Genomic DNA, 14112 nt, shown 5'->3' with positions numbered 1-14112 from the left:
CATCCATAAAAAAGAATGAAATCCTGATGCATGCTGCAGTGTGACGAACCTTGAGACCATCATGCTGAGTGACAGAAGGCAGACAGGAAAGACCATGTAGTATGATCCCACTTGTGTGCAAGGTCCAGAATAGGCATATCCATAAAGACAGAAAGCAGAGTAGTGGTCACCTGGGTCTAGGAGAAGGGGCATGGGGAGTCACTGCTATGGGTACTGATGGGAGTGGTAGAAATGTTCTAAAATCAATTGCGGTGTTGGTTGCACACGTTTATAAATATATGAAAGCCACTGAATTGTACACTGTAAAGGGGTGAGTTTCGTGGTAGGTGAATTATATGTTTAAAGAAATAAAACAATGTAGCATGGCTTTTGTTGTGGGTCTGGGGAGTGTGAGGAGATGAGGCTAAGTGGGAGGGTCTGAGTGAGTTGGATTGCATTTGTTTAGAAAAGTTGGACAGAGCTGCTGTGGCGACTGGGAAATATCCTAAGAACATGTAGAATAACCGCTGAGAGCCTGGAGGGCCCAGTGTGGTTGGAGATCATGAACTTATAGCAGCACCCTTTATTTTGTGATTTTTTTTCCCCAAGACCATTCTGAGCTAAAGCTCTGAAGTGATACACATGTGGGATAGAGAAGGAGAACAAGGAATTGAGAGTTAGCAAAAGAATACTCGAGATGCAGGCACAGATGTAAGGTACACAGAGCAGGCAGTCGGTGGGCAGTGAGCAGACGTCTGTGTGATCAGAGCGCAGTTGTAGAGGTAACTGAGAGAGGTGAGAGGGCAGGGTAATGGTCAGGGACTTTTCAGTTGGAGGTTCATAAAGCTGAGTGCCATGGTTCTTAAAGAAGCCAGGAATTTTGCTTAAGGGTTGTAGTAGGGAAAATGAGGGTAGAACCCCACCTCTCCTCTCGCGGTGTGTGTAGGGGAGGGGATGCTCTGTACCTCCAAGTGGGAGGACTTACTGAAGTGGGGTTGACCTGTCAGGTAAGGAAAGTGGAGAGAGCCAGCCCCAGAAAATGGAAGTACAGACTGCTTCCAGCACAGCCCCACACATCTGAAATGACACAATCTCATTGTTGAGATCATTCCTTTTGTCAGGAGAGGTTATTGGAACAATCTTAGTTGAGGAACATTTCTTAAGCTCCACCTAAGTTCCTTTGTTCTGGCCCCATGTTGACTAAAGCAACGACCGGGTTAGGGTTTGGTCCCCTTATTACTGCAGGGATAAATATCTTCTATGCTTAATAGCATTCTCATTACAATTTTTATAATCATTAAATATCATAAATTGGCACTGTTTTATACATCAATTTTTTTTTCAGTGTCAGAGGGAATTTTTGGATTTCCAAAGCTGCGTACAGCCCAGACCCTGGTTCAAAGTGTAAGCCCCAAGCTGATAGCACTTTTTGAGCCCTCCAGGTGGAAGTCTTCACTGCACTAGTCCCTTCTGCAGGGAACACCTGTTTTTGTAAACAGCATGCAGGGGCACATGTGTGCACTGCCTGCCTGCACGTATGTTTACCCTTCCAGGGCAGCAGTCATTCATTTCTTCAGTTCTTTGCACAAAGTTTCACAGTTCACTGTGGCCTCTGTACTAGGACACTCTGAGGCACAGAGGCTGCACTGAAGGCCTTTGAGCAGCACTGGCCTGGCAACCGTGATTCAGTCTGAATCACCCCGCATGGACCATATGAGAGCAGATTCTTGCAGGATCCCAGCCATAAGCTTGGGAATCATTTTATTTTCCAACTTACTGGAGAGTTTCGAGGCCTTTGGGTGTTTCACTGGACCATTTCCTCATTTCCTTCTTTTGTTAATCTTGGCCACTTAACCTTCCACCCACTTTATTATTCATTTTTAGGGACCTGACTATTCAGTAACACTAGAGAAAGTATGTCTGAAGCCATATGGGTTAAGTAAAAACAACTTAAGAGAAAAAAGAAAAGACAAGAAATAGCTGTTCTCTGCCCTTTCTTTATTCATATGATCTGTTTAGATGTTGTTGAGGCTGTGTTGTTCAGCTGCCTCCCGTATTCCAGAAATGACTAAATGCCTGGGAAACACTCAGAGAGGGCCCTGTTGGCACAGCGAATGAAAGGACACTTCATTGGTCCCCCCAGATACCGTTCCTTCTCTTGAGGTGTGGCAGGGGATGCCAAGAGCTTCAAATGCTGAATCTTGAGGTTCTTAAAGACAACTTATTTCTAGGGGGACTTTTAGAAAGAAGCAGTTAAGTGAGTCCTTTGAAGGTTTGGGTTATGTACCTGGCTGTTTGAGGTTTGCGGTGGTATGCAGTCTGACTGCATGCCATCTAAGTGATTTGTTTTCTTCGGTAAGATGAATATTGGTTTATGGTGATGTTAGCAGCCTCTAAAGGCCAAACTCTAATCTGGTCTGTGTATAATGTGAATGAAAACTTGTGTCAGGATTATTCTAGAAAACATCTAGACTGAACTTTTTCAGGATTTGTTAGCATCCCCTGTAAAGCCCCCTATCCTGAAGGAATTGAGAAGGGTTAGCAAACACCTAGCACATGGAAGAAACCCCTTACTCTGGTTCAGTAGAGGTTCCTCTCTCTGCCTCGCACGCTTTACCCACTGTAAAAAAAAAAAAAAAAGCACTAGATGAACACATGCACTTTTTAACATTGAGCGACCTGTGGAACTTGGTCTGCTAACTAACAAATTGAAATGTGAAAACGAGAAAATAAGAAGAATTAAGTCATCAGTTTGGAGGTAAATTGCTCTCGAATGTTTAGAATACGGTGTCAGTGTCGCCTGAATTTTCCTCGGTCCTGCACCTCAGCAGGGGGCCCACCTGAGCTCTGCCTGGGCTGCTGTGCTTCCCTGCAATCGGCCTTCGCTGGGTCTCATCGCACAGCACCGGGGATGACCGGTGGGAGTTCCGCAGGGGTCTCCAGTGCCTCGCTGGCGCCTTGTCTCCTCTGGTTGACGAGGCGCTCTTTGTCTTGAGTGGTTTGCAGTTCCGCTTAAGTGGCTGATCGTTGGGGTCGCTTTTGAGTGTTTCCTTTGAATATGACTTGAATGATGACTGGAAGGCTGCCGCGTTTAGCTATCTGGATGAGCCTTGAAGGGGAAAACCCTTTCTTGGTAGTGATATAGGCTACATGAGATTACTCTGTTGGTCACTTTGTCCTTTCAGCCTGATAACCTCGAGTCCTTTGGACCTGTTTGTTTTCTTCAGTTAAGCTTGGTTGTTCCCTGCACCCAGGTGCATGCTGTCTGCAGATGGCCAGCGTGGTGGGGTGGGGTGTATTTCTGACCTGGAAGTGTGGTTTCTTTAACTCTGGAAGGCACCAGGATGCCTCCCATCCTGCTTCCTGTGCATGATTTCCTTTCGGAGGGCTCGGTTTGTCACCACTGAATCTAAGGAATGATTCATCTGGGACAGTACTGGTAACGCTGTCATAACAATACCTTTCTTTATATAATGATACTCAAAGCACTTACCCATCTTAGCCTGTCTGTGTGTATGAAGCACGGTCAGTTTAATCCTTCACAATATGCCTGTGGGTTAAGTCAGCAATTGTGTCTAAGACAGTATCTCAAAGTGGGCGAATAACTTGCTGGGAGTTGCAATGCTTCTGAGTTACTCTGCTTAACAATTTCTGCAGGAAATGAAGCATACTTTTGTTGAAGATATTCTGAATAAACAAAAAGGAATTTTCCATACTGTCTCAGTTGTTAAAAATCTTAAGTATTTTTATTCTGGTCAGTTGATTAAGACCAGGGCTGGAAGCCCATTCTTTAACCGTAGAGTTTAGATTGATGTGTCCAAGTCAAGAAAATAAATATTCAAGTCAGTTTCTATTCTGCTGATGTGACAAAGTGAAGGAAGACTGGCCTTAAATGAGTGGAACTTGCACTGGAGTAATTACGCTGTTAATTATGTTTTATTCCCTCTTCCGTTTAGAGAGATGGAGACCTTGATGACCAGCCCCACCCTGCCTCCCCTCTTTGCAGATGAAGATGGTTCCAAGGAGAGCAGTGATCTGGCTCCTGCCGGGTAAGCAGCTGCTTGGGGACACGGCCTCTTCCCAGCCTTCAAAACAAAGCTCCTAACATTAAGCACAAGGTGCCAAAGAGGCAGTTTGGGAGCATAAGAATAGAAGGTCCAGTTGCTACTCTTTTCAGAGAGTGAGAGTAAGAGCCCTCATAAGCTGCCTTGTGATCTGCCTCAGCTGCCACTGGGCTGCGTTGGCCCCTGGGAGCTGGAACAGCACATGTGGGGTCTAGCAAACATCCTGACTCCAGTTCAGATAATTACATGCTCACTGTTAAGGAAATACTGCCACACAGCTGGCTCTGCAAATCAAATGCATTTTCTGTTTGAATTGCCACAGGTATTAAAACAATTTTTTTCCTAAAGGTCAGATTTTTTTTTTTTTTAAGATTGGATTCTTTAATACGGTTCTCTATTCAGGGTGCCTATCTTGTTTCTGTTCCTTTTTTTCCCCGTCGCCCTTCTTCACTATTTTTGGGCAGATTAAGTAAAGGCATATAGAAAAGGGCTAATAACAATATAGTCCTTCTTCCATGAAAATCTCTGTTACACTTGAATTTTTATCGTTTCTATTTAGAAGTTATTTGCCAAGGAAGAAATGTATTCGCTAATAGATTGAAGTGCTAGCTGATCCTTAAGATGACTTATTTTAATATTGTATACAGCTCTGTAAAAATAGACTACACTCTGTAATTCTGTCTCCTTCCTTCACTTTTGTTTCCTGCCTCATTAATATCTGCCTCTGATTTTAGTATTCAGATGAAACTGTTCTCCAAGACCTTTCTAAAGTCTGCTCAATTCAATTCATTCAATAAAAATGTCTGAATGTCTACTATGTGCCAGACACCTTTCTAGGCATTAGATATTAAGCAGTGACCAAGAAAGACAGAAATCCCAGCCCCTATAGAGCTCGTTTTACCAGGGAAGGCAGAAAGGATAAATAAGTGAAACACATACTATGTTGTGAAGAACTATGGGCTGAAAAAGAAAGTAGGGAAGCAGGAGAGGAAGGGTTTGGGTGCAGCTTTCGAGAAGATGGCCCAGAAAAGCTTTAGTGACAGAGTGACGGGAACAAAGGGCTGCAGGAAGTAAGGGAGCCAGCCTGCAGTGACCTGATGAAGGTATTCTGGGCAGAAGCCCTGAGGGGGTGAGTTCCTACCTTTTGGACAAGCCAAGAGGCCAGTGTGACCTGAGCAGAGCACATGTGGGAAGGAGTAATAGAGGGTTACGTCCGTGTTTCTCAGGCTGTAATGTACACATGAGTTGCCTAAGAGCTTATTAAAACGCAGGCTCTGAGTCAGAAAGTCTGCATTTAATGAGCTGCCAGGTAATGCCAGTGCTGCTGCTGGGAGGCCCAGACTTGAGTTACAAGGACTAGGTCTTATAGGATCTCAGATCAGAGAAAGCACTTGAACTGTCCTCTGAGCGAGATGGGAAGGCATAGGAGGGTTTTGAGCAGAAGGATATGTATGATCTGTTGTTTTTCACTAGGATCCCTGTGACTGCTGTACTGAGAATAGAGTGAAGGGAGCAGGGGCTGGAGCAAGACCAGTTAGGCTCCTGAGAGAATTCAGATGAGAGGTGATGACTTACAAAACATCACTATTGACTTGGACAGGAGTATTTGGGGTGGAGTAGTAGAGGCAAAACCTCACTGGAGAGGTTTGGGAATGGGGTGGTGAGAAGTATAGAATTCTAGATATATTTTAAAGGTAAATCAAACAGTATTTGCCCAAAAGATCAGCTAAGGTATAATAGGGAGAAAAAAGCAATTAAAGACTACTCCCAAGTTTCGGCCTATGAGACTGAAGGGGTGGAATCACCGTTACTTAGGTGGTTAAAAGTAAGCAGGTGGGGAGGGAACTTGAGGAGCTCGGTTTTGTAGATTGTAAACTTGAGAGGCTTATTAGGTATCCACACAGAGATGTCAAGTCGGCAGATTGATATCAGGTTCTGAAGTCAGAGGAAGTCTAGACTAGAAAAAGAAAACTGGGATCATTGATACACACAGTGCTAACATTTAAAGCCATGAGATTGGACAAGATCACCAAAGAAATGAGCACTGTGTGGATAAAAAAGAGAAAAGCTCTAATGCCTAAGCTTTGGGGTACTCCAGCATCTAGAAGTCAGACAGAGAGGAAGAGTCAGCACAGAAAACTAAAGGAAGCAGCTGAAATGACGGCAGAAAAGCCATAGGAATGTGGGGTCCTGGGAACCAAGGAAAAGGGAGGCAAAGAGCTCAATGAGGTCAGAAACTTTTGGAAGATCAGGTAAGATGAGGACTGACAAATGACATTGGTCTTACCATCTAGGTCATTGGTGACTTTGACAGGAGTTGTAAGCACCTCTTTCCTTTGGGTGGGTTTGAGAATGAATGGAGAGAAACTGAAGACAGTAAGTACAACCAGTTCTTTCCAGCATAAACAAATAGAGTCAGTAAGTATAAACAGTTCTATAAAGGAAAAGAGAAAAATGAAATGGGATCCAGAAAGTGTGTTTTGTTTTCTTCTGTGTTGTTTTAAGATCAGAGTAATGATGCCACATCTGTGTGCTGATTAGGCGGGTCCAGTGGAGAGGAAAGAACTGGCGATGCCAGAGAGGGCGGCATTGCCAGAGCCCCGTCTGAGTGAGCTCGCAGGTGTGGGATCCAGGGTGCAAAGGGAGGCTTTGGCTTTAGCTCAGAGCACGGGCAGTTCATTCATGGGAACAAAAAGAGCATTTGTCCCTTTTCAGTCTTTATCCAACTTGTCATCTCCAAGGCCTTTGATTTATCTTTGGCCACTGCCTTCTGATTCCTGTCCATTCCAATCAGGGATTCACAGGATCGGGATTCTCTCAACCTACTTCTCATATTTACTGAAATAAGAAAGTGCAAAAGTTAGTCACTTAAAAATTGGTGGCACAGTTGAAATGAGAATAACAGTGAAAGAACAAGTTGCCTAAGACATCTAAAATTATTGAAATATTTGGAACACAAAACTGCCGCGATCAAGTGTAAATTCTTCCATTTTCAGGACAGTCTGCATCTGCTTTCACTCATCTCGCAGTGCACTATGATCTGGTTTGTGTTTGCATAATTCCACTAAAACTCTTCTCCCGAAAATTTCCAGCAAACTTTAAGTCTTCAAATTTAGCAGATTCTTCTAGCCTATTTATTTGGCATCTGCTACTTTTTACTTGGTTAGTATGGTTGGTTACTCCTTAAGTATGCCTGCCTTGCCCTCTGTCACAGTATTCTCCTAAATCGCCCACACCCTCTCCAGCCTGTCCCAGCTCTTCTAGCACTTGTTCCTAAAATGACAGTGTTCCAGCAGAGTTCTGTGCTGACCTTTCTTCTCACTGTCTTTCTGGAGAATGGCTAGCACTTCTCATAGTTTCCATGGGCTGATGCCTCTGCAGTCTGTCTCTCAGGGCGTGTTTCTGGTTGTATGTGAGGCAGCTCCACTGAGTTATGCCTTGAGTATTTCAAACATACCATTTTCTCATCTGTCTTTCCTATACACACTCTCACACATACATACACTCTCTCTCCAGTTGTTACCTTGGCTCATAGTACATAATCACCTCAGAATTACCTTTGACTCTTTTTCCCTTCACTCTATTTGGTTCGCTCCATTCTCCCTCTTAAGTACTTCTTAGCTTTCTCTCCCACCCTCCATTCTGCCTGCCCTGTGTCTCACTTCGTCTATGGCAATAGCCTCCTGATAGGGTCCCCTTTCTCCTGTTATACCATGTTACCCTGCTTGTGAAGACATTGTTTACCTGATGAATGCCTCATCATCTTTCAAGACCTGCTCTGTAAAATCTCTCTTAACATCCTCTCCACACACATCCAATTTATCAGACCCTCTGCTGAGCTTTTGCGGCACGTTGTACAGACCTGCATTTCAGTCCTTACATTACATTGTAATCATGTGCTCATAACCCTATGAAGTATCTGTCTCCAAGAATGACAACTGAATAGTGTTCTCTGATACATCTTCCTCCACCTTCCCCCCTCCTCCCCCAGAAAATGTCACCTGCTGCTGGCACATGGTGTGGCCTTTTCTTTCACTTCTTTATCCACATGTGATAGGATAAGTCAGCCTAAGTCCCAGCCGTCCTTGGTATCTGCTTGTAAACTCTGGTTTGCTAACTCATCTGAAACAAATGGTAGGAACAGGAAAGAAATTTATCTGTGTGATTCATTACATTTATACCTGAACTTACTGAACTTGATAATGCTGTTCTTAAATGATCTGGTTGTCAGTAAACACTATCACCCAGGAAGGAATAGCCTATGGAATGTCCCATGCATGAGACATTTCTCACGCCCTTTAAGCACTCTCTCCTTTGGGATGGGGCACAGTCCTGCAGCTCCCATTCCTAGTCTCCTTTTCCCCTTTATGTTGTGCTTAAAGGTAGCATATGAAAGTCACACTCTGTTGCATGCTCAGAACTAAAATGTGAAGTCTGTGTTGAGGGGAGAGGTAATATTTTGGGGAAAGAATATGGTTGTTTTTAGTAGGAGACTTCTTCGTGGAACTGCCCTGGTTTAATCAAGCACTGAAACCACTTTTTTTAAATGTTCTGTAATTGCTCTGGAGACAGTTTACTTTTATACAGAATAAGGTGGGGGAATTAATTCAAGGACTGGCATGTGCTTTTGCCAGCAGGGAAATTTGTTTGGAACCGTGGTGAGTAGGAGATTTTGATACTGAACTTTTGTGCTTCTGCCTTCTGCTCTTCAGGCTACCCCACCCTGAGGTTCCATATGGTCGTGGACCCACGTCATCCACCAACAATTCAGAATTTGTGGAGGATCTCTCCCAAGGTCAGTTACTTCAGAATGAGGCCTCAAACACAGCAGAAGGCAGTGAACAGAGGCCTGAAGATGAGGTAAGCGGAAGGAGCTCCTCCGTTACTAGTGTCTGAAGCTTCTCAGGAGGCAGGCAGCAAGGGAGTTGATCGCGGCGCCCAGCACCTGCCTTTCTTACACTCTGCAGGAATCCCTGTTTTACACAGAATCACATTAATGGTTTTAAGGACATAAAGACAAGCAGGCTTTTCCCAAAACCCCTGCCTAAGAAATGTACATCTACACCATGTTAGATACTCAACAAATGCTTGTTGAATGAGTGAATGAGTTATTTAGTTAAATAAGTGATCAGTGAGAAGTCCTCATGCCCATGTTCAAGCCCACACGCTGCAGCCTGCAGTTACAGGTGCCCAGAGCTTCACAGCACATGCCACTCCTTTGGCCACCCATCGGAACACCTGTCCATCACACAGAGGTTGCCGGTGGGCCTGGGGAGTCATGCTGAGCTGGACGTCAGTGTCCTCACAAATGACTGAGTCCATACATTGTCTAAGTTGTAAGGCACTCTTTTAGCCATAGAAGAGTACCACCACTGATCTTTGTCTTTTATTTTTAAAAAACTGATTTTTTCATGTTGGCATTCTTAAAGGTTTTAATGAAAGCTTAAAGCTTCTCAAGCATCTTAAAATCCTTAGTAGCTTTAATGTTACTAAGTTTACCGGAAAAAAAAAAATATCAAATACACCATTTGCCCAATGGTGAATTATTGCACCATCTTATATATTTTTGGAGCAGTGTTATACTGTAATTAATATTTAGGTGTTTTTGTCCTGTTTTGTTTATTTTTCTCTTTTCTGAAATAAGAATTCTTGTATCCATAAAACATCGTTGACTGATAGGCTATGTACCTTGCATCTCATTTTAAAGGACAAGGGACAGACAGTGTCGTGCTGAAGCGTCAGTGGTGCCTCAGTCCTTTTTTAAAGCTTTTTTAGAGGTGATTTAATCTTTTGATTTAACTATAACATATAAAGATCTCTCATCTTATAAAATAAACATCTTAAGGAACAAATCATCGAGCCATAAACTAGTCTTCATTTTGGATATATTATACTTATCTAAGACTTAGGTATTAATTTAAAAATCTATGTGCTGTGTGCTGCGGGAAATAAACTGGTCTCTGAGCAGTATCGGAGAGAAACACCCTTCATGAATGATTTCCAATCCCTGCGCCACAGCTTGCTTCTTCATTGGCCCAATGCATGTGACATCTTGTTCAGATCTACTGTGACAATGTCTGCTTCCCCTGCACAGTGCTGTCTGTGCTGCGTTTCTCATTTAGGATTTTCCCCTATTGGGAGTCAGGACCTGTTAAGCACATACGAAGGCCAAAGCTCGAGTGATAGTGACACTCCTGATTCTCATCTCCTGGGATTAGCACTAAAATCTCCCCCTAGTGCAACACTTGTAGTGTGGACATAAAAGGCTCTGCAGGTGAACCATTTGGAGTCCCCTCCTGAAAACTGCATATACTTATTTGTACTTACGACAAATTTGGAGAGCTTTGAATACCCAGGGCCTTAATGGCAGGAAAATGCAATTCTTATCCTGTTCTGTTTGTCAGTATTTATTGTTGTTGTGTTACTGGGGACATTCATATTGTTATTGTAATTTGATTTGGGTTTTTATTTTGTCTTGTTTTGTAGCAAAGAAGTAAACGAGGAGGTTGGTCCAAAGGAAGAAAGAGGAAGAAACCTCTACGAGACAGCAACGCACCCAAATCCCCCCTTACAGGGTATGTCCGGTTCATGAACGAACGTCGAGAACAGCTTCGAGCAAAGAGACCAGAAGTCCCGTTTCCAGAAATCACTAGAATGTTAGGCAATGAATGGAGTAAGCTCCCTCCTGAGGAAAAACAGGTAATTGTTTCTATTCCTGATCCTTTGCTTGGTTTTAGTTATACCTCAAAAATAATCTGTCAGAAGAGCAAAGAGGGTAGATGGTTGATTCTTCAGTTTTGTCAGAGTGCCTGGGAGACCAGAATGGCAGGATCCTTCATGCTCTCTTCTCTAGCACAGTGATTTTTATGCTGCAGGGGTGTGAGCAGGAGGGACCCCCAACCAAAGCAGCTCCGCTGTTACTTGATGTAAATGCTGAGAGTTCACATAAGGTTTCTTTAGTGGTTCAGTATTAAGAGGTCTATCAACATAACTCATTCCACCGAGTTAAATGAAAAGTCATGAGTTAAATGAGAAAAGGTCATTTGATAAAACTCTGTTCACATAAAATTTTTGTTTAAGAAAAAGATTTTACTGCTTTAATAAAAAATTTTAAACTAGAGTTCTGGCACATTTAACCTATTATGGAAAACAAAGCAAGAACTACTTGAATTTTTTCTCTCCTAAAACAGAAACTAACCCTGTTGCCAAACTGAAGCAGATCCATTTGTTAGAGATATTTGAGAGGAATTAAGGACAAGGCAGCCCTGAACTGGTTGAAATGTCACAAAAGTAGAGTGATGGTGTGGGAGTGGCTTTGGGTTAAAAGCTCCCAGCATTCTTAGCATCTGAAAGATATCCATACTTCTTTTATGTCTCATACTCTTTTATGACTTATATACTCTTTAAAAAGGATTCCAAGCAGACTAAAAGCCAATTGAAAAATACTTTCAGGAATTAACTGAATTAAAAAAACCTCAGAGAGCGGATTAAGTTGCAGCATGAAGCCCTCTGTTTGTGGTAGCAACCTAATAGAAAGCGGTACATGTCACCCATTGTTTTAGCTCTAATGTATAAAGGGGTTATGAGCTGTACAGACTAGGTTACTTTTTTCTTTTAATTTTTTATTTCAAATTTAATGAACGCTCATTGTTTAAAATTTTTTTAGATAATATAAAATGTAATATAAAGAAAAAGGCAAAAGTAACAGTAGTTCTCTCCAGAGATAACCACTGTTAGGTAGGTAGGACAAGGCTTTTGTTTCGTTTTTGTTTTAACTTTTTATTTGAAAATGATTTCAAATGTGCAAAAGTTACAAACGTAGAATAGTACAAAGAATACCCGAATATGTTTTGCCCAGATTCATCTATTGTTAACACATTTTATCCAGTTTGCATATGTGTACATTCTCTTTGTCTCTCTCTGTCTCTCTCCCTCTCTCTCTGTCTCTATCTCTCTCACTCTCTTTCGTTCTCTCTCTCACGTACATACTATATTTTTCAGACTCATTTAATGGTAAGTTACATACGTCATTGCCCTAAATATTTCAATGTGTATTTCCTAAGAATAGACATATTCTCTTACATAACCATAGTATAATTATCAGCCTTATAATTTTATATTAACACAATACTTTGGCCATCCATATTCCACTTTTGTCAGTTGACCTAACATCATTCCTCTACAACATTTTCCCCCTCCTGTTCAGATTCCATTCTAAGGTCAGGTTTTGTGTTTAGTAGTCAAATCTCTAGATTCCTTTAATCTGGAATATTTCCACAGCCTTTCTTTGTCTTTTATGACATTGATATTTTTTAAAAATGCAATCCTTCCCTCTTCCTCCTTTTTGTTTACTTTTAAAAGAACATGTCTCATTTTGTATGTGTCTGATCTTTCCTCGTGGTAATGGTTGAGGTTACGCATTCTTGGTCAGAACACTGCATGGGAGGCGGTGTGTCCTTCTTAGGGTATCACCATGGCCCTTTGTTCTTCATTGCTAATGTTAGTTTTGCTCACTCAATAAAGTTTTTTTTTATTCTCCCTTATAATTAATAAGCAGTCTATGGAGAGATATTTTAAGAGCATGCAAATAGTCTGTTCCATATCAAACTTTTCCCCTAGATTTAGCATTCCTGATCACTCTTGCCTGATCTAATCTTTACCATGATGGCTCCAACTCCAGCACTCCCCACATTTACCAGTTTGCCCTTGTCGTTCTAACCTAAGCAAGAGCCCACCTCCTCTCCCCATTTATGTATTTATTTGGTTATTTATTTGTTATTGGTAGGAGCACAGGAATTTTTTCCCCCAAATGATTTATAATTTATTACTGTACTTAATGATTTGAGTATTTAAATTGTCCCAGATTTAGCCAGATGGGTCTTCTCTACATCTGGCTCTTGTGTGGGACAAGGTTTTTAACATAATTTCTGACTCTAGCTTGTGTTCATTTAGAAGCAGTATCTTTATACTTTATTTCTTAAACCTAGTTGATGAATGAGAAGGACAAGACACTAAAAATCATGCTGGTAGATCAGTGAACTTTGTTTAAATAATTAATAACACACAAAGCCTGTAGATATAAGCTCTCTCACAGTGGTCCATTTAAGGTCCATAGGATGAGGTCATTCTTTTTTATGTTCTCTGTGTCTTCCGGCTTTAGTGCTCCACTCCTGTGGCTCTCAGAAGGCTGGTTGATGCATGAGATCATTCCCTCAGAAGGGGTTGGGGATTGGAGAAACAAAGTAATACTCCATCCCTTCTCGTGGGAGGACTAAGTGTGCCCACGTGGTGTTCCGTTGTCTGGAGGGACTCTAGAGACCCTGTGGAGTTCTGCCTGGAGGATTCGAGAAATAACTACAGTCACCACCCTGTGAATTTGTTACAAGAATGATCTCAGTAGAATTTGTCTTCATTAAGTCAGAAACAACAATAGCCTATAAAAAGTCAGAATCACCTATTTCTTTTATGATTTAGAGATTATATTCTATTCATATGACTTTTTAAATTCTCCTTTAAAGCTTATTCCCCGTATTTTCTTTCCATGTTCTAACTGTCCTCTGTTTTCTTCAAGTAGCTCATTGATGTTTTACCAAAACAAGATCTGTTTCTTGAAAATCATTCCATGTTTCTTTCCTAGCGCTACCTTGATGAAGCAGACAGAGACAAAGAGCGTTACATGAAGGAGCTGGAGCAGTACCAAAAGACAGAGGCCTACAAGGTCTTCAGTAGGAAAACGCAGGACCGGCAGAAAGGCAAATCTCATAGGCAAGGTACCGGAACCAGGACCCAGTGTGTTTGTGGTTTGTTGTGTGTTGTGAGCACCACAAAGCCTACTGTTGGTGGTGACGGTAAGAGATATATTTCTGTCCTTGCTCTATTATACTACAATAGGCATCAGCTTGGAATGCTATGAAAATCACATTGCTCTCATTTCAAAATTCCAATTGGTTTCCATATCCAGTATCAATAATTTGGCTTGTGTTCCAAGACTGCTTTTTGTTGCCTGTGCTTTTTTTCTAATTCCCAGTTTAGGCATTTCTCTGTCTACCAAACCAGCTAACTGCCTTGT

At 42.0% G+C, this 14112-nt stretch overlaps 1 protein-coding gene across 1 annotated transcript in view; it reads left to right on the top strand.

The window, feature by feature from the left end:
• The window catches only part of HMG20A (high mobility group 20A), a 69360-nt gene that overhangs the window by 36430 nt on the left and 18818 nt on the right, over window positions 1-14112 (top strand). The window contains exons 2-5 of the mRNA XM_019750988.2: window positions 3936-4028; window positions 8756-8903; window positions 10530-10742; window positions 13681-13813. Of these exons, the coding sequence (XP_019606547.1) occupies window positions 3936-4028; window positions 8756-8903; window positions 10530-10742; window positions 13681-13813 (587 nt within the window). The remainder of the gene's footprint in view (window positions 1-3935; window positions 4029-8755; window positions 8904-10529; window positions 10743-13680; window positions 13814-14112) is intronic.

Source organism: Rhinolophus sinicus, linkage group LG03 (assembly GCF_036562045.2).
Source record: "Rhinolophus sinicus isolate RSC01 linkage group LG03, ASM3656204v1, whole genome shotgun sequence".
In the NCBI taxonomy this organism is placed as follows: Eukaryota; Metazoa; Chordata; class Mammalia; order Chiroptera; family Rhinolophidae; genus Rhinolophus; species Rhinolophus sinicus.
The sequence above is the reverse complement of the archived record's forward strand: the minus strand, read 5'-3'. Positions and strand labels throughout refer to the sequence as shown.